Consider the following 24,272-nt stretch of genomic DNA (forward strand, 5'->3'; position numbering starts at 1 on the left):
TTTATTGATTGGTATGCTTGGTAAAAGCTGCTTTTTTGCTGGCCAGTTTTATTGATATTTTCATCTTAAACAGAGCTTCAATCTAGTAAGTAAGTAGTAATGCCACTATTCACCAAATATTGCCTGCCTTTAAGAAGTTTGATTTTAAAAAATAAAAAAGCAAAGTTAAAAGTTCTCCCTGGTGACCAAGTGGAAGAAAAAATATTTTCCTAAAATTTGGATAAACTGTATTTTAAAAATTATTAGCTCTATAAAAAGCCAGGCATGGTTCTAAAAAATAGGGCAGTTAAAAGAATATTTGATGATCTCAGCATACTCCATAAAATGCAAATGTGGCATTGCCTTTGGATTACTTTGCTGGCTACCTGAATCTAGGGACTGTTTTCCCTACAGAGCAAAATGATGGAAGTAGAGAGCTTCAGAAATTTTTCATGTCATTTAAGTAAATGGTTGTCCATCTTAGGATCTGCTTATCTTATCTTTAGGGTGTGCAACCCTCCCCCACCTCCAATCCCCCTTTTCCTTTCATCCTTGGGCTTGGACCTTGGTTCTCCTTTTAACTCCTTAGCTTTAAGCAGTCATTAGATTTGCACTTAATAATCGTCTCTCTAAACCTAGAGTATTTTCCAGCATCCCCAACTTGGGACCCTACGCGTGACTTTATTAACTACAATTTCACTGGTATCCCCAAAATGCCAGATAAAGCCTTTATGGTAAAGCAGGGGTTCTTAAACTAGGGACCATGAACTTTAAAAAAAAATTATTTTTATAATTGTATTTCTGTACAATTGGTTTCCTTTGTAATCTTATGTATTTTATCTTATCCATTTAAAAAGTTTCACCAGACTGCCACAGGAGGCCATGACAAACAAAAAAAGGTAAAGAATCCCTGCTGTAAAATCTAAATCTCTCCCTTCAAAACAATTTTAATAATAAGAAGGAATGATGGAAACCCATTTTAGTTTTGTTTTTTTTTAAACATTAATATTATTTGCTTAGTACATACTTAGCCTTCCCCACCACAGTTCTGTGCTCAGGTCACTTTCATGTTTTTGTTAGCTCAGTTCACATTGGCTAATGATTCTTACAAAATAAAGTTAGGCACTGATATCCTTCTAATCACTAATGCTTAAATTGACACTAACATGAAGATTCTCACTGTGCCTTGTTAGATCTATATTCTATTGCAAAATTCATACCAGTGTACGTAAAGTGACTTTATGGTTTTTCCTTTTTGCTTTTTGAGGTGAGACGCTGGCTAGATTGTGATTAAAGTCATTATTTTGAAAATACAAATCCTTACCTCCTAAACGTCATGAGCTATTCCTATAGTACTTGATAAGTATTAAACTGCATGTACACACACAAAAAGTGGTTTCTGAATGAACATTAGGCTGTTTGTCTATAGTTTACCACATGCTTGTTGAATGTTTTTGAAGCCTGATTAGAGAATTCCAGTCATGCTTTTACAGATTTGCTGAGGATGGTAAAATTCAATACCTATTAGTGGGACAGTAACTAGAAATTTTGTTTCTGAAAAGAAAAAAAAAGACTTAAGCCTCTTTTGCCATTCCCTTCCAGTTCAGAAAACATTCAATAGCGGGAAAAAGTCTGTTGCTGTCTATATTGTGACAGTTGGGTTTGTTTAGACTAAAGTAGATTTCATATATTCACATGTAAATCATAGCAATTACAGCAAGCTAGCACTAAGTAATGCCAGTTGTAGAGAAAAGACACTTCTATACTTTTAACATGCTTTAAAAAGACATAGGAAAAAACTGCTCTGCTGCTATAAATTAGCCTGGCAACCTTCTGGACTATCCCTGTGTACGTTACACATCCTTCACTGGCTCCCAGATAGTACAGCAGCTTCCTTGCAATAGTTATGCAGTTAATGTTAACAATATTCATAGTTAACAGCCTAATCTACCTAATAAAGGAGAGAGGCATGTTTCTTTTTTTTCTTTTCTTTCTTTCTTTTTTTTTTTTTTGGCCTATTGCTTCCTGCAATAGAAGCCAAATTCTAATAAGCATCATCTCTTGTTTTCTATAAAGTTACCCACAGGACTTAAAAACAACAGCTCTTTTCTATACATATTTACATCTGTGAATACTAACTAGCCAGCTGATGGCAACTTGGGCTTTCCACGATTAGAACTTTTTCCATGGTCATGGGACTCAGTCTTTAGTTCTGAGTTTACCATTACAATAACTTCAGACCAGCAGCTCCATGTGCTATATTATTTTTTTTTAAAAGGAAAAAAAAAACAAACAAGTGCTTCTGGTGCCTATTTACAGTTCACAGTTTTGTTAGCTAGTTCACATTACAGTAGTAGCTCCATCTAAAACAGGCTCAGCTAAACATTCAAGTAACAAAAATGCTTTGATTCCTTTTACACCAGCAGGGCCTGGTCCGTCCATTGCCTGCAATGGACAGTACCACCAGAAAGGTCAGCCAACTCCCAGGGCCAAGGAGTTTAGGTTCAGGACACAGGTCTCAGTGCATGCAATAACAAAACCCAACAAGACCATAATGTGAAATTTAAACTCAGTTCTTCTTAGAGAGCAGCATATCCAAATTGTTCTTCTCCAGTTCTTCTGCTGGTTGCACACAAGGTTTAGTACCCATGAGCATCTGTGCCAAGGGTTAGCTTAGCCATGGACTTCTGTGCCATTAGGAGTCAGTTTAGCTTTTCTCTCCACACAAGGACCTTTAGCCGAATACTGGACTAAAAGGAAGGGTTCTTTGGTTTCTCCATCACCCACAATGCTCTCTTCATCTTCTGATTGGCTGATACGCTGTAGGCGCAAGTAACACCAACAGCCAAGGATCAAGGCCCCCAGGGCTGCGATGGCAATGAGAATGACAATAACGGTAACCACTCCAGTGGTGGGGCTGTGGTCCATAATAGACATGGTCAGTTCTTTGGGACAGCTCACAAGTTACAATGGTGGTCCTACCACTTCTGTGGACTTAACGTGGTGCTGTCTGCATATGCATGTCCTGAAACAGAAAGCAAGATGTGAGTGAACAGAGCTACATTTGCATCCCATTAATTTCCAAATGGTAGCAAAAACTCTCTATAACAACTACCACTTAATTACTCCAGGATTCTTGGTTTGAGTCAAGCTTTATAAAGTAACTTAACCATTTCCTATTCTTGGCTATTCGTCCATAGTAGGCTGCCCTCACTGTGGGTATCAGATGAGTTGAGATTCTAGTCTTTAAATGACTGGATTTTTCACTCTAACCAAATGCCATTTCCCCCGCTTCACTCCTATCTTTTTAGTCTAAGGTGGAAAACCAGCTATTTGTCATTATAAACAAGAATGTTAGATCTACTTGGTAACTTAACCATCTTCAGCTAAATGACAGACCCTTAAAAACCAGATAAATGGAAAGTTCCAATAGTTGTATAAGTTTTCTGTGACTTAATGCAGCCTTGTAGATTTAATAAATGGAGATAGTGATGATTTTACATTAGACATAAATAAAACTTTGATTTAGTAGCATTTAATTTTAAAAAGAGAGAAGGTGAAACTTCTGCCTTTGGTCCTAAAATAAAACTACATGTAAAATTTTGTTTTTGCAGATCAGCCAACAAGTATCTGAGTGTCTGGTACAGGATACAACAGTAAAAAATATAGTAGCCTCCAACAAGGCACTTTTAGTCTGACTACAAACACTAGGCTTGCAAAGTCAAACGTTTATCGGACACAACTGTACACAATTGACCTGACACATTATCACATTTATAGTAACATAAGAGTAATATAAAACAGGATGGTAAGGAAAGGCTTCCAAAGGAGTGGGGCTAAGAACTTTGACTTTGAAAGATTGGTGGGCTTTGGATAAGCAAAAAGAAGATGAGAAAATTATAGCACAGGGAGTGACAATGTCTGAGAAGAAAAGATAATCAGCTTTACTAGAACAGAAGGTTCTTACTGGAGTATGGAAAATAGGTTTGGCAGAATTTTTTATGTGGTAGTGGATAGAGATCTGGGCTTACACCAGAAGAACTAAATTCAAAACCTCCTGATACTGTGTGACTCTGGGCAAGTCAATTAACTCTCTCTGAGCAAAGAGTTTTGTCTCCTAAGAATGAGGAAGTGAAAACATGGGTCCATTACCCATCCCCTTGTTTTTACTGTTGGAATGGAAGCAAGCTGGGAAGCAGTTTCCAATCATTCAACATGAAATTTCCCCTTAACCAGGAAGGAAAATTAACCAGAAGTAATCTGTTCTAGACCTTTGAGAAATCACAACCAAGAACAGCACAATCAATCAGTTGCTATTAAGTACCTTTCTATGTGCCTGGTTCATTGCTAAGTACTGAGAATAGAATCCTCCCCCCCCCCCCATGAAAGCCCCTTGCTTCAAAGAGCTTATAGTCTATCAGTTGAAATAACACATACAGGGGGCAGCTAGGTGGCACAGTGGATAGAGCACTGGCCCTGGAGTCAGGAATACCTGAGTTCAAATCTGGCCTCAGACACTTAACACTTACTAGTTGTGTGACCCTGGGCAAGTCACTTAACCCCAATTGCCCAGCAAAAAAAAAAAAAAGAAATAACACATACACATAATTAAGTACCAAAGTAAATACAAGTAATTTTCCAGAAGAGGATGTTAGAAATAAGGGAAAGCCTCATGTAGGAGATGACAACTAAGTTGAACTTTGAAGGAAGCTAGGTAGACTAGCAGGATGGAAAGCATTCAAGGGATCTATGTAATATTGTGTGTGAGGTTTAAGACAGCCAATTTTAGCTAGTCCTTAGTGAGCAAAGGGGCAGAAGTCTGAAAAAGTGGGCTAGCAACAAATGGTGACAGGCTATGGATGCTACAAAGGGATTTCTCTTTTATCTGTTTAGGTAAGAGAGAGCCCATGGAGTTTTTAGTCAAGAGTGACGTAGACCTGTGCTTTAGAAATACCACTTTGTGGGGCAGCTAGGTGGCACAGTGGATAGAGTACCGGCCCTGGATTCAGGAGGACTGGAGTTCAAATCCAGCCTCAGATACTTGAAATTCACTAGATGTGTGACCCTGGGCAAGTCACTTAACCCTCACTGCCCCTTGGTTCCCCGCCCCCACCCCCACCTCCCACCCCCGCAAAAAAAAACCCCACCAAAAACCAAAACAAAAAAACACTTTGGCAGCCATGTGGAGAATGGATTGGAGAGAAAGTGATGTGAGGATTAAACTAGGGTGGTGTCCGTGTGAGCAGAAAGAAGAGGATGCATTTGAGACAGATGCCATGAAGGTAGAATCAACAAGGCCTGGCAATTGATTAGATGGAGGAAAGAGTTGAAGATAATGAGTTACAGACCAGAGGTAACTAAGTCAGTAAGAAGTCAGGAAGAGGAATGTTTCTTGAAATAACAGCAAAAGTTGATATTTAAGGCTTAACTCCAAGGAACTCCTGCTGTAAGGTATTCAGTATTTTAATAAAATGATCTTCACATACCCCAAAAAAATCAAAGAAAAAGGAAAAAAAGGACCCATATGTACAAAAATATTTTAGCAGCTTTCTGCATAGTAGCCCCAAACGGGAAACTCTGGGGTGTTTGCCTACTAAGGAATGACTAAGCAAATTATCATCTGTAATGTTATACTATTACACCATAAGAAATGATGAAATGGACAGTTTTAGAGGAAACAGAATATTTGTATGACCCGTTGGAGAGTGAAGTGAGTAAAACAATTTATACAGTGACAACATCACAAAGAAAAACAACAATTACAAAGAAAAACAACTTTGAGAGACTTTAGGACTGTGATCAATGCAATGAAAAAATACAAGTACTAAGAACTGAATATGAAACATCCTACCTATCTCCTACCAGAGAGGTGATGGGTTTAAAATTCAGAACAAGCATGTTTTTTTAACAAGGCCAATGTGATAATTTGCTTTGATGGATTATGCATACTTGTTATGAGGATTTTATTTTCATTTTTTAACTGAGTTAACAGTGAGACAGAGGTAACAAGTGCTCATATAAATATTTAAAAAACAACCCCAAAAAATCATTTTCGTGTATATCATCCCCATTTGATCCTCACAACTACACTGAGGGGAAAAAAAAAAAGATTGTTGCAAAAGGAATGTCTAAACCACTTGCAAATTTAGGGCTTTTTAAAAAGCACTTAAAACAACTTGAGGGGGCAGCTAGGTGGTGCAGTGGATAAAGCACTGGCCCTGGATTCAGGAGGACCCGAGTTCAAATCCGGCCTCAGACACTTGACACTAACTGTGTGACCCTGGGCAAGTCATTTAACTCTCATTGCCCAGCAACACTGCCCCCCCCAAAAAAAAGTGGGGAAAAAAAAAGAACTTGAGCATTAATTAGAGCACAATGATCGTGTCTGGTATGTAGTACAATAATTAGCCAAGTATTTCTAAGTAGAGATTCTGTAGGATCAGCTTGAGGGAATAGTTGTTTTGTAATCAACATCATTTTAAGTAAAAAAAAAATACGCATAATTTTAAAAGAAAACAATTTTTAAAATGAATTCTAGGGGGCAGCTAGATGACACAGTGGATAGAGCACTGGCCCTGGAGTCAGGAGTACCTGAGTTCAAATCCGGCCTCAGACACTTAACACTTACTAGCTGTGTGACCCTGGGCAAGTCACTTAACCCCAATTGCCTCACTAAAAAAGAAAAAAAAATGAATTATACATGACAAAACTATAAAAACAGAATTGTAGTTCTTCACCTTTGAGAAAGGGGGCAGAAAAGGGCCTGGGATTTGGGAAGGCCAGAATTCAAGTTCTATCTCAATTGATTGATCACTAGTTATGTAATCCTAGGTCACAAATTTTAGGTCTAATTCTATCAAGGGAAATGGGATAATGGGGCTTACATTTCTCTAATGCCCTCAATATTTACAGTGGGCTTCCCCACAAGGACCCTGTGAAGGTAATCTGTGTGGTTTATTTAGTCCATTTTGCAGAGGGGAAACTGAGGCGGCGACTAGTCAAGGATGAGACAAGTGAGTATCTAAACTCAAGCTCAAACCTGATTCAGTCTGATGCTCTTTCCACACTATACCATACTGCCTTGATTTCCAACCTGCCACACGGGGTTGTTTTAAGCATCAAATGAGATAAGAAATATGAAAGCATGAGATAAATATAAGCTGGTGTTTCTTTACCAAGTGCCTAGGGCTATGGGATAATTGCTGCTTTCAAGGAACTCATTCTACTAGGGAAAAACAGTATGAAGACAGGTAGAAATAAGACATATTATTTAATAGTAGAGCGACATAATCTAGGAACACGAGGGAAAAAGTAGTAACAACTGTTGGGCTAGGGACATGGGAAAAGATGGCATCTGAACGGAGGCTTGGAGGAAGAAAAGGGAAATCCAAATGACAGATGAGAAGGGGATTGAAATGTTAAGTCAAACAGTGCAGTTTAACTAAAAATGTAATGAGCAGGAAAGGGAATAGGGATTGAGACCACACTGCAAAGCGCCTTCTATGCCAGGCTGAGGACTTGTATTAGTTCCTAGAAGCAACATGGGAACAAAGGAGGTTTTTGAGCAGGGAAACTCCATGCTTAGACGTAATATTAGGGAGGTTCCTTTTGTTGATGGTCCTTTGCTTTTCAAAGAGGACCAATGATATCACAGGTTGATGTCTTGACTCGTGAGTGAATCGGATTGGAGTGAGGCAGAGCTGCACTACGCATCAGCCTCACTCTTTCTTCCAGAGGCATTGAAGTCCACGGCAGGACAAAAGTCTTGGTAATGGCCCGGGATGCATCTTCACATGATGCCTGTGGCATCTTCAATGTCTGACCAAGCTCTAATGGCACCACAGCACCTGCTTCTGTTGCTTTCGTCGCCGTTGGAACAAATTGTTTTTATCCATCCATGCCACCAGAGAAGTCTTCACATGCTTCGGGTAGACACTCTCCCTCAACTCAATGAGGGGTTTGAGGCCTGTCAGTTACAACTTGTTTTGAGACTGTCTGCAGAGACAACTTACCAGGCTGGGGCAACTTGGCATGCTACAGGCTTCTTGGAGCCAGGGGTGAGAGTTGTGTGCCAGGTAGACACCAAAGGTGGACGAGCAGCTCTAAAAAGGACTCAGCGAGCCCTCACGCTAGAGCTGCTAGTCCTTCCCTAGCACCCCATACACCCTGCATTGAAGAAAGTTACTTTATGAGCTGCATGAAAGATGGACCACAGAGGGGCATGCTCTACTAACAAAAAAACTTGTTAATCATTTGATTCTATTCTTTTTTTGGGGGGGGGTGAGGCAATTGGGGTTAAGTGACTTGCCCAGGGTCACACAGCTAGTAAGTGTTAAGTGTCTGAGGTCAAATTTGAATTCAGGTCCTCCTGAATCCAGGGCCAGTGCTCTATCCACTGCACCACCTAGCTGCCCCCTATTTATTTGATGAGGAGTTAGTGGTGGTGGTATGTTTTCCCTTTCTCCCCTGCAAATTGGAGGAAGGCTTTCCATTTCCGCATCATTGTATATAATAATCCAAACACCATTTTAAAAGCATCCCCTAATCAAAGGCACTATGGATAACAAAGAAAAAAAAGGTTTACAAAAGCTACTATCCCTCAAGGTGCTCAGCTTGAGTGGGGTCCTTCCTAAAAGTATGATATCAGCTTAGAAGCAATAGAAGGAATTATGTAGGGGGAAAGTTTTGATGCTATTGATTTCCACAATTGTGGAGAGACCTAGTTTTGGAGGCAGGAAGACCTGGTACAGTCATTTTTCATTATAAAAAAGCTTACTTTCTTCTGTTTTGTCCTAAAATGTCCTTGACCCCTTTTTATTCCAGGGAATATGCCATCCTTCCCCTCCCCAAGCATTTATGGGTTCTGTCTGTATATTTCAAGCCCAAGGATTCTGAGGCCAAATTAGTTTTGGAAATGCTGAGCTGCATAAACCTTTCTGGGTAGCTGGTAACAATACTTACCACAAAAATCCAATTTGGAGCTCACTTAACTCCTCAAGTCAAAAGTATCAAGGGCATCAACTATTACACAACAGATAGGAGAGTATCTGTAGTCCATGAAGTTTAAGAAAAAATGGCCAAATTTAAATTAGAAATGAGGCAGGACTTCTCAAGGGGGGTTATCAAACAAGAGAATGGATAAGGGAGGGAAGTTATAGTCTTCTTCATCAATATTTGAAAGACCGGTGATTTCAGGGTAGGGTACTCTCTACCAAGACAATTTAATTTGCTTTAAAGTATAGAAAGAATAATAAGACACTGAACTAGGCAATAGGCATATATAGCCTGGGGGGAAAAGCCTCTGGAGTCAAAGAGCTTACAGTCTTTTGGAGGAAAGAAAGGAAGGAATACAATTTGTAAATAGGTAAGAAAAAATGATTAAAGGAGGGAGAGAGGGGCAGCTAGGTGGCACAGTGGATAAAGCACTGGCCCTAGATTCAAGAGGACCTGAGTTCAAATTTGGCCTCATACACTTGACACTTACTAGCTGTATGACCCTGGGCAAGTCACTTAACCCTCACTGCCCCACCAAAAAAAAAAAAAAGAGGGAGAGACCATTAGGGAGAGTGAGAAAAGAAGATGTCACATAAACAGAATCTTTACAGAAAATTCTTCCTTTGCCACCAGCTGCTCAACTTGGTTTCAACTCCATCATCATCTTCATCATGCTCCACCCAGGATAAACTCATTACCACCATCACGGAGATTGTTTCAGTTTTGCCATTCATGTTTCATCTGTAGCCTATTGTTTCAGCCTCTCTGACAGGAGGGCTGGATCGTAGAGCAAAAACAATCCTTTCATAGCCTCCCTTTATAGAAGGCTTAAGGGACAGCTAGGTGGTGCAGTGGATAAAGCACCAGCCCTGGATTCAGGAGTACCCGAGTTCGAATGTGACCTCAGACAGTAGACATTTACTAGCTGTGTGACCTTGGGCAAGTCACTTAACCCTCATTGCCCCACAAAAAATAAGTAAATAAATAAATAAATTGAAGGCTTAAAATCCCAGCCTTCATTTGCAACCAACTACTCTGCTTGGTGTCTCCCAACCTCTACCATTATCTTCATCCTGGGTACACAGCCTCTGGCACCCTTCTCCTCCCCCCCAACTTCTTTTTGTCTATGCTCTTCCCCCATTAGACTGTAAGCTCCTTGAAGTCAGGGGCTCTTTTTCATTTTCATGTTTGCATCCCCAGTGCTTGACATAGTGCCTGGTAAATAGCAGGCGCTTAATAAATGTCTACAGTATATGAGACGAAGGATTCTAAGAGGTGCAGGTGATGCAGGAGCACATTCTAGGCACAGAGGAAGGCCTGAGAGAAGGTTCAGAGCTGGGAGAGGGCAGTACTATTCAGAGGAACAGCAAACAGGCTAGTTTGGTTGTAATGGAGAATGCCTGAAAAGGAGTCACGGGCACTACATTTGGAAAGGTAAGCTTGAGCCAGCTTCTGAAAGACTTTAAGCGCCAAGCCAAGGAATTTGTGTTTTATTCTATTTTTTTAGAGATTTTTTTTTGGGGGGGGCAGGACAATGAAGGTTAAGTGACTTGCCCAGGGTCACACAGCTAGTAAGTGTCAAGTGTCTGAGACTGGTTTTGAATTCAGGTCCTCCTGAATCTAGGGCCTGTGCTTTATCCACTGCACCACCTAGCTGCCCCAGTGTTTTATTCTAGATGGAGCAGGGAACCACTGAAGATTCTCAAGCAGGGGGTGGAGTCAACATGTTCACACTTGCACTTTAGGAATATTTTTGTAGCAGTCTGGAAGATGGATTAGAGGAGAGAGACCAAAAGTAAAGACAGCGCTGTTGCTTTTGCAATAGTGTATATGGAAGGGGATAGCTGTGTGAGCTGAGAAAAGATGACAGACAGAAATTGTAGAGGCACAAGTAACAAGATTTTAAATGTGGTGGTGGGGGAGAACAATTCAGGGAACCTGGGTGTCTAAAAGGATGGTGGTGTCTTCAACAAAAGAATGAAAGGTTGGAAATTTGGAGGGAAGGAGGAGCAAGGTAAAATGCTGAATTTGAAACACCTATAAGACACCAAGAAGCCAGCTAGGAATGCAGAATTACAGTGCAGGAGAAAGATTAGAATTAGATATATAGATTTGACTATCAGACCAGCAAACTCATGGGACCTGACGAAATCACTAAAATGCAGGGGGCAGCTAGGTGGAGCAGTGGATAAATAACCGGTCCTGGATTCAGGAGGACCTGAGTTCAAATCTGGCCTCAGACACTTGACACTTACTAGCTGTGTGACCCTGGGCAAGTCACTTAACCCTCATTGCCCTGCCAAAAAAAAATCACTAAAAGGTGTAGAGTCAAGTCAGATCAAGTTAACAGGCATTTGTTAAAGCACCTACTATAAGCCAGGCACTGTACTAAGTGTTAATGATACCAAAAATGGCAAAAAGCACTTGTAGCTCTTCTAGGAACTCACCATCTCATGAGGGAGACAGCATGCCAACAGCTCCATACAAACAGGGTAGAGATGCAAGAACTCAGAGATTACTTTGCAGGGAAGGCACTATGATTAAGGAGAACTGAGAAAAGGTTCTTTGAAGAATGTGGAACTTTAGTTGAGACTAGAGGGAAGGCAGGACATGGAGATCAGGAGGTAGAGTTACAGGCATAGGGAACAGAGAGCCAGTTAAAACGCTTGGAGTTGGGTAATGCAGTGCTGTGTTCAAGGAAAAGGTTGAGACCCAATTTTTAGAGGACCCATGACTAAGGATCAGGACATGGAAAATGACTCATCAAAAGAAACAGACAGGCAGGAAGACCAGGAGGGAAGACTGAGTCACAGAAACAGAAGGAACATAGAGAATCCAAAAGGTTAATGGCAACAAGGATGAGGAATGAGAAGAGGTCTTTGGATCTGGAGAGCAGTTTCATTCACGTGCCACCATCTGACTGGTCAGAAGGTCTATTATAAAGAGTCGAGGAGTAGGAGGTGAGAAAAAGCAGGCAATGAACATATAGCTTTCCGTACAAGGGAAGCAAAACACAGGACAAAAGTTTGAGTGGGTCAAGTGAACATTTAAGGACAGAGAAGATACAGTCATGTGTCTTGGCAACAGAGAAGGTGCCACTGGATGAGGAGGGACTAAAAATGAGAGTCAGAAGAAGAGAGTCAGGGTAGTGTCAAGGCTCCTACGAGGTTAAAACAAGAGGCTGAAGGACACAAGGAGAAGGCTCATCACCCAGGAAGATCTGTGTTTTCACTGATCTAATGGTTCTCTCCCACAATCCTGATTGCAATCTATTACTGTCTACAGACGATAACATCCATTTCATTAATCGATGCAGCCAAAAAACAAAACACCCAAAGGGTAGCCAATCTAAAATCACCATAATGCAAAATCCAAGATGGCAACAACCAAAGTGGTGTAACAGCATGAGAGCAGATAGGGTATAAGAGCTTAAGTCAGCAATCTGAAGCAGCTGGTCATCATTCTGTAAACATTTATTGGGCCTTCTATGTGCCAGGTACTGTGCTAAGTTCTGAGGATGCAAAGAATAAATGAAATAAATAGTCCTCCCCACTCGAGGAGCTTATATTTTGGGGGGGAGGGGTGGCATTTTGTTAGACTAGCTCAGTTTGGCTAGAGTGTAGCTTGTCTGAAAGGAGATAATAGGAAATCAGTCTAGAAAGATATACTACAGGGCAGCTAGATGGCACAGTGGATAGAGCACCAGCCCTGGAGTCAGGAGTACCTGAGTTCAAATCCGGCCTCAGACACTTAACACTTACTAGCTGTGTGACCCTGGGCAAGTCACTTAACCCCTATTGCCTCACTAAAAAAAGATATACTACAGTCAGATAGTGAAAGACTTTAAATGGGCAAAGGAATCTACATTTTTTCAAATAAGCAATAGGAATCCACTGGAGTTTTTTGAAGTGGGCAGTGACATGGTCAGGCCTATCTACACTTTAGGAATACCACTATGGCAGCTGAGTGGAATATGAATTGAGATAGGTGAGAGTATGAAGGCCAGGGAGACTAATTCGGAGGTTCTCACAGGAGTCCAGGCAAGGGGTGATGAACGCCTCAACTGAGATAACAGCTATGAGCAGAGAGTCTGGATGATGTGGGATGTTTGCAAATAGGATTTGGCAACCAGTTAGATGAGGGGACTGGGGGTGAGGGTCATGGATGACTCTAAAGCTGACAAGAAGGATGTCTGGGATATCAACAAAAACAGAGAAGTTAGAAAGAGGGGCAGGTGTCCAGGGAAGATGAGTTCTGTTCTGGATATGTCGAATTTAAGATGCCTGTATGACAGCCAGTTGGAAAAGTCCAATAGGGATAGTGATAGATGACCTGAGCAAAGACTGGGTATATAGATCCAGGTATTGTCTACATGGTGATAAGTGAAGCCATGAGAACTGATGAGGTCAGTAAGAGGGTATAAATAAAACACTGAGAGGGCCTAGAATAGGGCCTTCGGGATTGCAGGGTAACATATATAATTCCAAAGGACCCGTGATGAATGCTATCCACTTCCAGAAAGGAACTGATGAACTCTGAATGCAAACTGAAGAGCACTTTTAAAATTTTTCTCTATTTTTCTTGCTTTTGTCTGTTTTCTTTTGCAATGTGGCTAATATAGAAATACATTTTGCATGACTTCACATATGATATTGATATCAAATTGCTTGCCTTCTCAAGGAGGGGGGAGTGGCAAGAGGGAGGGAGAGAAATTGGAACTCAAAATTTTTAAAAAATGAATGTTAAAATGTTTTTACGTGTAATTGGGTAATATTTAATGGAATAAATAAAAATATACATATAAAATGCTTGTTGTGTGAGTGATGAGGCCAAATTTCCACGTGGACCATGAGGAAGTTAGAGAACAACTTTCAACAGATCTGTCTTCTCACTTGTGACAGGCAATTCTCTGTGGGAATCCCTTTTGGAACCTCTGCTTCTACAGTCCAGATGACAGCTGGGTCTAGAAACTGAGATGTTCAACCAATCATTGGCTAAATGGCACTCGGGGCTCAGAACCTCACTGCTCTGTTCAGTTATCACCTCTGTCCTCTTTCCCCGGGTCGATGGCCCTAAACCTCACAAACACAGCTCTAGACCTGGAATGACTTAAGACTAAACACCAGGTGCTTTGGAATCCTGGGATAAGAAAGGAACACCAAAAGGACACCTCTCTGTGGAGTTAACATCAAACTATGCAGAACAGCTTTCTGCCGATCTGTAGAGAACATTTTCCCTAGTGTCTAACCCAAGTCCCTCCCCCAGTTCATTACCCAACTTCCTCTTATCTCTTTTTTGTTGTTGGCCCCAAAGCAACTATGTCTTCAACATTTCATGGCCCCAGTCTTTCTTCTCCTTGCTGGGCTCACAAAAGCAGGGCCAAGCCTTGCCTTTTTTTTTTTTTTTTAAAGTGAAGCAATTGGGGTTAAGTGACTTGCCCAGAGTCACACAGCTAGTAAGTGTTAAGTGTCTGAGGCCAAATTTGAACTCCAGGGCCGGTGCTCTATCCACTGTGCCACCTAGCTGCCCCCAAGCCTTGCTTTTAATACCATGGCAGGGCATGCTACCCACACCCCTGGAAAGAGAAGCAAGTTAAGCACCAGTCTGTTTCTATTTGGGAGGGAAATGGAGCATCCCTCCCAGAGCCGGCAGGAAATGGGAAATCAAACAATAGAAATAAGATCAGCAAGGACAAGGGAAAACCTGACCAAAACTGCCTCCAATTAAACCAATGTCTGCCATGTCACTAGCAAGCAGCTGAAAGATGCAGTCACCATCCAAGGAGCTGGGGCATGGGGGAGGGAAAGGAAGGGACTCGCTGGAGGAGAAGGAAGGAGGGTATTCAGCCAGGTTTATACTGGCTTCCCTGGAGCCAGGAATAATACAGGCTCAAGCAGGGTTCAGAATAGGCAGGCGGATTCTCATTACATCAATTCTCACTGTGGCCTCCAATTTGGAGGGACAGAAAGGGAGTCTCCCATCATCCTGTAGGGGGCTGGCAGGTGAAACTTTTGAAAAATTTGTCCTGGCCCATCTGACAACCCATAGCAGCTCAGTAAAGATAAAGTCCTTCAAAGCAGGGATGGATCCCTTTTCAGAATGTTTTAAAACACCTAAAATAAAATACAGTTTTCTCTTTCACATCTCGACTTTCCCCGTCCAAGTTTTGATATGTTGGTATAAGAAATTAAATGAAAATTTGAGGGAAGTTTTTCAGAAGCCAAAGACAACAGGAGAAGGCTGGCAGATAACACAGAAAAAGTGTCAAAACTCAGAAATGCATAAAATATATGTATAGCATGCTATAATATCTACCCAAATTTTACAGTAAGATATTGTAAACACCCCACTAAAAAAAGAAATAATTCAGATTTCTTCTCTGGTATGAAGGGAGGGCCAAAAAATTTTATATGAATTTTTCAGATCTCAGGGGTGTCACACCCCTAACTCCCTGGATGTAGAAGAGATAACTGTTCATAGATTACAAAAGAAAGCAATTATAATTAGTTGTACAGGGTGGGTCAAAACTCATGATGTTTTTATAACTTTTTGAAAATTGTTTTATTTTTTGCCACTTATGAAACTTGAGTTTTCACATGCAATGTAAATTCATTTCCTATATACATACATATACTGTATATGATGTTATGGCATTATAAATTAAAAACAAAAATAAAGGAGTTATTAAATATAAAAACCCCTTTAAGACTTTGGCCTACCCTGTAGTTATTAAAATATATATTTTTTAAAGTTCATGGATCCCAGGTTAAGAACTCCTGCTTTAAAGATTCTCTTTACTATCATGATGTGCACCTGGCAAAACTCAAGCAAGACAGGATGGAGACAAAGAGAGCTCAGATTTGTGCAAAAATGACCCTCTGCCTTCTAAAACCAGGTAAGCACACAGGGCAGACATTTGTAGCCCAATGCAGGTCCCAGCTGACTTTTGGTTCCCTCCTACCAGAGAGCTGGGAGTGGTTTCCAGAACCTCTCTGATTTCTTCTCTGGACAAGGTCCCCTTGCTAAGTGGGCCTGTCTGTACTGGACCCCTTAACTCAGGGAGTGAGACAGCCATTAGAACTGTGCCTTGTTCACCCAGGGTCCTGTCAATCTTTTGCTACAGAGCATCTTAAAAGAGGAAGAAGGGTGTGAGGAGCTAACAGCTAAGCAGCCTTTTGGCAAATGGCTTCTTGAAGAGGCTGCCTGAACTGCAGGCACAGGAACTAACTGCAGGCAAAGCTAATTGGAAAGCTCAATCAGCTGTTTCTCCCAAGAGACTGAGAGCACATGGCTTTCTGTGAGAAGAACCTCTGAAAAAACCCTGACCCTTCAGAATAAAGATAGGGGGTAGGGAGGGGAAAGGGAAGTTGCAGAAGCAGTCACACCGAGGTCAGAAAGCCATGGTGGGCAAGGTGGCTCACTCTAGACTTCTAAATGCCACAGAGCTTATCTCAAAGGCTTGCTGGGTTTCAGGTCCTATCTGCCATCACCTAAAAGCCAAGGTGACCTTTCTCCCACCAGAGCTTAGTTTTGGAGTCAGAAGATGTGGGTTCAAATCCTGGCTGTCACTTACTACCTGTGTGACTCTGGGTAAGTCTCTTCATCTCTCTGGGTCTCAGTTTCCTGATTTGTCAAGTTAAATTATATGGTCCCTAAGGCCACTTTCCCAATCTAAAAAAAAAAAAAATAGGTAGCTTTTTTTTTTAAATTTTTTTTTTGCAGGGCAATGAGGGTTAAGTGACTTGCCCAGGGTCACACAGCTAGTTAAGTTTCAAGTGTCTGAGGCTGGATTTGAACTCAGGTCCTCCTGAATCCAAGGCCAGTGCTTTATCCACTGCGCCACCTAGCTGCCCCAATAGGTAGCTTTTTAATAGCATTTTTAAGATTTGCAAAGTGCTTTATATGTGTTATCTCATTTGATCTTCACAGTAACCCTGTGAGGGAGGTTTTACAGATGAGGAAACTGAGATAGACAAGTCAAATGACTTGTCCAAGATTACAGTAACTAGTGTCTAACTGAACTCAGATTGTTCCTGTAATCTATGCTCTCTCTATGCTGTGGAGCTGCCTGAATTCCCCAATGGTGAAATGTATCAGAGGACTCTGGTGAAAATCCCAATTTAGCCACAGTGTGACATTAGGCAAGTTACTTTTACCTCAGAACCATAATTTTCTCATTCACAAAGCGAGGCTTTGCGCTGCATGACTACTCCAGGCCTCTTCCACCTCTAAATCTCTGCCCCTGACCCAGCTGTCACTTGGTTACTACAAAAACCCTCATGGGGGCAGCTAGGTGGCGCAGTGGATAAAGCACTGGCCCTGAATTCAGGAGTACCCGAGTTCAAATCCGGCCTCAGACACTTGACACTTACTAGCTGTGTGACCCTGGGCAAGTCACTTAACCCCCCTTGCCCTGCAAAAACAAAAACAAAAACCCTCATAGAAGAAAGACTGGCCTTCAGGCTGCAAAGAGTTCATGTGGGCCCTGGAAATTTGGGGCCTTTTTTACGGAGAAATTCCAGGGATCAGACCCTGAGAAACGGAAAACAAAACTCTACACACAGGCCTGCTCAGAAAAAGGCATTACAGATTCTGACTAAGGTTGCATTAACTACAAATCCTGGGGCAGCTAGGTGGCACAGTGGATAGAGTACCGGCCCTGGAGTCAGGAGGACCTGAGTTCAAATCCGACCTCAGACACTTGACACCTACTACCTGTGTGACCCTGGGCAAGTCACTTAACCCCAATTGCCTCACGAGGGAAAAAAAAAAAAAGAAAGAAAGAAAAAAACCCTACAAATCCTGCAGGATTCTCTTGATGGGTTGTGGGTTTTTTTTAAAACTGTGAAATGTGCTGCCCTCTACCCAGAAGTTGATCTTCGTGAGTTGCAAAGGAAAGAAACAGGATTGCATCTATTTAAAAAATGTGAACTTTTAGCACCCGAGCTATTTGCATATTGTTGTTTCCTTCCCCCACCCCTCCCATGAGAATGTGAGCTCCTTGAGAACAGGAACTAGGTTTGGGGTTCTTTTCCCCTTTCTTCACATCTCAAAGAGGTTAGCAAAGTACCCGGGCACTTAACTAAGCTGTTGGCATGCCAATAGGGGCTTGGGAATTTAAGGATAGTGGTAAAACTCACCACCACAAAGCTGGAACAGGAAAAGTTGAATCTTTAAGGAACCCTTGATCAGGTACTCTGTGTCTCTAATGCCTTACTTCAGAGATCAGGCACCTCCCTCTTGAATGAAGGGGGTAGTCCCACTTCCCAACAAGCTCAGGACTGAGCCTATTCTCTGTAACTATGAACTCAGGACACTATTCCAGCAGAGGGGGATCGATTGGGGCAGGGAGAGAGCCCTTTTGCTCTCGTGAATATCTTCCAAGTTTCCTGATACTTTGGAAGAAGATAGCAGATGTGGTGGAGAGGAAGAGAGCCCAAAAGACTGGAGGTCTAGCTCTGGTGGCTTCAAAGGCCTAGTCCAATCCCCTCACTTTACAGATAAAGAAACTGAGGCCCAGGTAGTTTAAGGGGCCAACATGACACTGAAATGTCATAGGTGGGACTGAAACACACATCTTCTCAATCCAGAGTCGGCACTCTTTCCCACCATACTGCACTACCTCCAAGTATTTGGGTGAAGGAACCCCTGGGCAAGGAAAAGAAACAAGTATCAAATACAGAGGGGTTTCGGATAAAGTGTCCCTCTTTTCCCACTAATCAATTGGGTATTGTTCTTTTTAGAATGTTAAACTGTAAGATCTTTGAGGGCAAGGACTAGCTTTTGCCTCTTTTTGTGTACCCCCCCCCAAGTGCCAGGCACATCTTGTTGTCATTTTCAGTCATCTCCAACTCTTTTTGTGACTCCATATGGGGTTTTCTTTGATTGGCAAAGATACTGGAGTAGTTTGCTATTTCTTTCTCCAGCTTATATTCCAGATGAAGAAACTGAGACAAAGGGGTTAAGTGACTTGTCCAGGGTCATACAGCTAGTAAATGTCTGAGGCCAAATTTGAATTCAGGTCTTCCTGTCTCCAAGGCCTGGCTCTCTATATCCCCCTGGGTGCCCTCCAGGTACATAGGAAGCACTTAATAAATGTTTATTAACTGACTGCACTGCAGTAGCTATCAGGGTCTCCCTTTTCCCATAGGAATGGAAACCCAAGAAAGTCCAGGTAGTTAGGATGTAGGTGCATACAGAACATCACCAAATTTCATGCCTGTAAGACTCTTCTACAATAAACCTACCCAATGCGTGGCTATTCAACCAATGCATGACCTTTAGTGATTCTTCCACAAAAAGAGCATTAAACTTTAAGTAAAGCATGTGACAATCTAGGTAAATCCTTTCTCTAAAGCAAGGGGCTATGGGCATGGAATATTTTATATATTTTCAAATAGTACTGATGTTGATTGGTTTTGCAAAATTATTACCTCTATCCCACGGTCCATTATACCCCATCTACACTCCATTAAAAGAATGGCTCAGGGGCTGCTAGGTGGCGCAGTAGATAAAGCACCAGCCCTGGATTCAGGAGGACCTGAGTTCAAATCCAACCTCAGACACTTGACACTTACTAGCTGTGTGACCCTGGGCAAGTCACTTAACCCTAACTCCCCCCTCCCCCCCAAAATGACTCAGAAATAAAGGTAATAGAAAAACAAAAGATATCCAGGAAAATAAGATACACAGAAACTATCTACAGTATTCCCCTGACCTACCAGGTCAAAATGTTTGGCATGACTTGTTCTGGGTCAAGCCATGCAGGCTCTCTGTAATTACCTTATCTTATGCTAGATGTTGGAGCCGTTAGGTGGAGCACGCCTGGAGCCAGGAAGACTCATCTTCCTGAGTTCAAATCCTGTCTCGTACATTTACTAGCTGTGTGACCCTGGGAAAGTCACAACCCCATCTACCTCAAATTTCTCATCTGGAAAATGAGCTGGAAGAGGAAATGGCAAACCACACCAGAATCTTTGCCAAGAAAACCCAAAATGTGGTCACAGTCATACATGACTGAACAACAATGCTAGATGTTGATTACCATCCCTGTAATAATATATTCTAGAATTCTGTCAGGATTCAAAGTCAAGCTCAAGGACTATAGTCTAAAATGCCTTTTTTTTTCCCTACCCTGCTCTTCTCTTCCCCCTCTTAAAAATTATGAAAAGGAGTTATGGCTTTATTTGTCAGTCTCTATGAAGGCCTTCTGAAGAATTTACCAAGTCAATTGGGATGGGGAACAGAGTTTTGCAAGTCTCACCACATCTATTACAGTAGTGAGGGTTAGATTCCCCACATAACCTGGGAAGGGACCAGCAACAATGGAAAAATATATGTTTATATTTACCCACTTCATATGATTGTTGTGAAGAATAGCTTTTATTAAAAACTACAGCAAAGTTCTTTATCTATGTGAGCTAATATTAAGATATCTAATAATATCTGTTCAAATTCCCCAGAGAAGCTATAGATCAGGTCACAACAACCAAGAGGGAAGGAAAGGAGGCTTCTTCAAGCCAGGCCAAGACTGTCATAGTTTATTATTCCCTTCTCACTTACCCTAGTAAATTCCTGCTTAGCCCCTTGCCCCTCAACCTCTCTCCCCCCTCCCAATGTTCAGGACTTCTGAGGGTTATAAACACTTAATGTCCTTTATCCTATCTCTTCCAAGGCTTTAGAACTGGAATTGATTTTGTTAGGAAATGGATCCCTAACTGTGAAACATATTTACATTGTGTCTGGGGGCTCCAAGAGATGGAATAACTCATCCCCAAAGGAAAAAATGCCTTGAAGGCCAATGAAAGAAATAACTAGGAGAAGAGGTAGATCCAGACACCTTTAAATCACATAACCTCTTCCATTAACATACACATGACTATTCCTTTCCCCAAGGAACAATCTTCTGGATGGGCCATGGTATCTCCAGTCACAAGCTGCATAACCAGTGAGTTTGCAATTCACACTGGATACACCAGCGAAGGGCCTTTCTCCTCATTATCCTCTCTGGCAGCTTTTTCCTCTCTCTCCCCTTGGTGCTAGTTCATTAGGATTAATCCCCAGGAGGGTTCCAGAATGCTATCAGAGGCTAAGTTCTGCAAATAGAACTCTCCATCCCGGGAGCTTCCACTGTCATTTTAACTTAGCTCAGTCCCCACCAACAGGGTACAGGCTTGCAGCAGGGATCCAGGTTTCTCTCTCCCCTACTCTTCCTCCTGGGTTCTTAAGGGGCAAGGTCAGCCACAGGACTGGGTCAGGCCACTGTAAGCAAGCCATTTGGGGCTGGTTTTGCATTAAGTAGTTCACTCATTCATCCACAGAGGGGGGTGGGAGTGGTGGGGGTGCTGGTGCAGATTTTACAGTGAATAATCAGGAATTATTGTTACGTTTTAGCACATTCCAAAAATCAGATGTAATTTACCTACAGATTTTTTGCATTCTTTGAATGCACAAGTCTGACAACAGTAGGAAGTACAGAGAAAGAGGCTATGCATCCCGTTTTCCCCTAGAAAGTCCACAAAGTAAGTAATATAAAACTGAACAGGGAAAGTTATACAGAGATCCTCAACTCCATCACCTGCCCTCTTCCTAACTTTCTTCCTTTGCCTCTTCAAACACTTAAATCTGTAACAGAATGGATGAGAGGTATGGTAGCAAAGAATCGTCCCTTAAGACTACCTAAATGGGACCACTCAGTCATCCAGGGGGCAGCTTGACAGCATTTGGCAGTTACTGATCTAACATATTGCATCCTAGGTTTATTTTTCCTCATAAAAGCCTTATTATTCTGTATTTTATATCTTTAAAGGCAACAAGGCACTTACAGGCTAGAAGACTGCTACTGGAATCTGGAAGACATGGATTCAAAGTCTGCGACATACTGGCTGTGGGATCAGGAGCAAGTCGCTTAGCCTTTCAGGGCTCCAAGCAGAGAGGCCAACCTGCATCACGGGTAGGGAGTTTCCACACCAGGAAAGGAGGCCCCTACTGCGGTGAAATCACGGGTCTGGACTCACCACCTCCTCTAACGCAAGGAAGACAAGGGAATATTATCTTAAGCTACAGCAAACACCTTCAAACTTTCTCTTTCAAGTCAGCTCGGTTCCATCCCCAAAAACGTAACCTGAGACTTCCCACGCCAGAGTCATCTAGTAAATAAGAAGGGACCTGAGAGACCCATTTCTGACCCTAAAGTGAGTGTGCTGGGCCCCTGGTGCAAATCATGCTCAAAATCAGCCCCACTCAGAAGACAGGGAAGACTTGCTCTCCGGCAGCACTTCCTAGCCCTACAAAGCAGCGAGCATCTCCTAGTGTCTCTCCTCCCACCAACCTCTCCAGGGCTCATCATGGGAGAAACAGCCACACGCTCCAATTCAGCCGCTCAAGAGCCAACACCTCCTAGTCAAGCCTAGTCTAAGGATGGGCTCCCAGCTGCCTCTCCCTCCGTCTCTCCCTCCCCAGGAGGTTTGGGGAATTTTCAAAGTGTCCCATTAAGCCTCGGGAGAGGAGGGGTGAGCGCTGCGAGGAGCCACTACATCGGGAGCAAAAAGCAAGGCGCGTTTCCAGAGGGAGCGCAGCCTCTGTAGGAAGGGGGCATCTCTACTTGGGGGGGGGGGGCGCAGAACCGAACCGCTGCGCTCCAAAGAAGGGAGGGCCGAGGAGCTTTGGAGAAGTCTCCGAGAAGAGACAAGAGGATGGGAAAGAGCTCCGCGACCTGCCTCAGCCGGTTCCTCCGCTCAAACCCAGAAGCGAGATGGAGTGGGGAATCGGCCCCACGGAGACGCCCCCCGCCCCTCCCAGCCCGCGCAGCCCCCAGCCCCCTGGAGTCGGCTTTGCAGCCAGCGGCGTCGCAGCTCCCTCCCCCCCGTCGCGGCCGCTTCCTTTGTCCCGATCTCTCTGCAGCGGGGCCCGGGGCCGTAGAAACAAAGAAGACCACCTCCACCCGCCGCGATCGCTTCTTGCGCCGCAGGCACCTACCCACCCTACCCCGCCCCCATCCTTTGCACCCGCTTCGGGAGAGAGGCGCTCTCCCAGCCCGGCATCCCGCGTCGCAGCCCCCAAGCCGAAGGTGCCTGACTCCCCTCGCCCCAGCCCGAGCCCGTCATTAGGCACGGTTCCTCGCCTCCCCCGTCCACCTCGTTAGTGCGCGCGCGGTTCTCCCCAAGCCTGGCACCCTGTGCCGCCCTTCGCCCCCCTCCCCCCTGCAAGGCTGTGCCCTGCCACCACTCCCCCTCGAGTCCCCGCCGCCGTACTCTCCGTGGGACAGCCGCCGGAGCCCCCCCGCCCCCCCCCGCCACTCGCGCGATGCGCTCACCATGGCGCTGCTTAGACGCGGCCACCCCAGTGCTACCTCCGCCCCGGTGGCTCAGTCCCAGCCGTGCACCATCCCGGGAGGGGCGGGAGGCTGGGCGGGGGGGTGAGAAAGGAGGGACAAAGCTGACCGAAAACTGCTCTGCGGCGATGAAGCCGCCCAGCGCCGCCTTATAGAGGGGGGAGGGGCGGGGCGGGGCTGGGGCGTCTGCCAATGGGAGCGCGGTGCCTGTGACCGACCGCCGGAGAAGCCCGGCTGGGATGGCGATACCGGGTTAGCCGGTCACGTGGGCTCCGGGAGAGACGGGGTCTGAACCCCTGAGATGGAGTGTGTGAGCTGGGGGCGGGAGGCGGAGCTGGGATAGAGCCGAGAAGCTGGGGCTGGGGCTGGGGCTGGGGCTGGGGGAGCTCTGGAGGGAGGAGGGGCTGGGGCTGCAGGAACAATAGAGGAAAGAATTTCTGGGGAAGAGGAGGAGGAGAAAAGGGGTGGTGCTAAAGGTGGGGGCAAGATGAGGAGGAGGGACAAAAGACGAAATTGGACATTTTACTGGCCCCGGGCAAGGGGAGGCGTGGCTGATTATCAGGTGGTTAGCATACACATACACATACGGTACGCGCATACCGTTTGTATATATCTATGCAGACCTTCCTAATAACAAATAACTGGGAGGATGGAGGGTCCCTCCCGACCTCAGGCAGAAAGACGGGAGGGACTGTCTGCTCTGTGAGACAAGCCAAAATCTCCCCGTCACCGGGCCCCTAGGCTGAGTAATATACTTAGTTCCCTCTCATCCCCTTCCACAAAGGGATTGATTTTCTCTTAGTTCTACCCTCCTCAGCCCTTACATGCCTCGTGGAGAAGGAGAGAGGGACAGAAACCACAGTGGAGGTCACTGCGGGGTACTGTGGAGACAGGGGTAAAGTGAGATGTGGAGGGCTTTCGTATTTTCAGAATTTATGCCTTCGTGAGGAGTAGTCAGAGCTTAATT

At 43.7% G+C, this 24,272-nt stretch overlaps 1 protein-coding gene across 2 annotated transcripts; it reads right to left on the reverse strand.

The window, feature by feature from the left end:
* Window positions 1–1,951: 1,951 nt before the first annotated feature.
* SNN (stannin) lies at window positions 1,952–23,611 on the reverse strand. 2 transcript variants are annotated; one of them, XM_043978954.1, is made up of 3 exons: window positions 23,288–23,611; window positions 21,798–21,997; window positions 1,952–3,004 (listed from the first exon to the last, which is right to left on the reverse strand). In XM_043978954.1, the coding sequence occupies exon 3, from the start codon at window positions 2,914–2,916 to the stop codon at window positions 2,653–2,655; it is 264 nt and encodes an 87-aa protein (XP_043834889.1). In that variant the 5' UTR covers window positions 2,917–3,004; window positions 21,798–21,997; window positions 23,288–23,611; the 3' UTR covers window positions 1,952–2,652. The 2 variants fall into 2 exon arrangements, with proteins under 2 accessions (XP_043834889.1, XP_043834879.1); XM_043978944.1 differs by lacking the exon at window positions 21,798–21,997 and having other exon boundaries at window positions 23,288–23,493.
* Between the last annotated feature and the right edge of the window lie 661 nt (window positions 23,612–24,272).

This window comes from Dromiciops gliroides, chromosome 1 (assembly GCF_019393635.1).
Source record: "Dromiciops gliroides isolate mDroGli1 chromosome 1, mDroGli1.pri, whole genome shotgun sequence".
Lineage (NCBI taxonomy): Eukaryota > Metazoa > Chordata > Mammalia > Microbiotheria > Microbiotheriidae > Dromiciops > Dromiciops gliroides.

Excerpts from the sequence above, each read along its gene's own strand:
- SNN (XM_043978954.1), bottom strand. The coding sequence starts at position 2,916 with ATGTCTATTATGGACCACAGCCCCACCACTGGAGTGGTTACCGTTATT.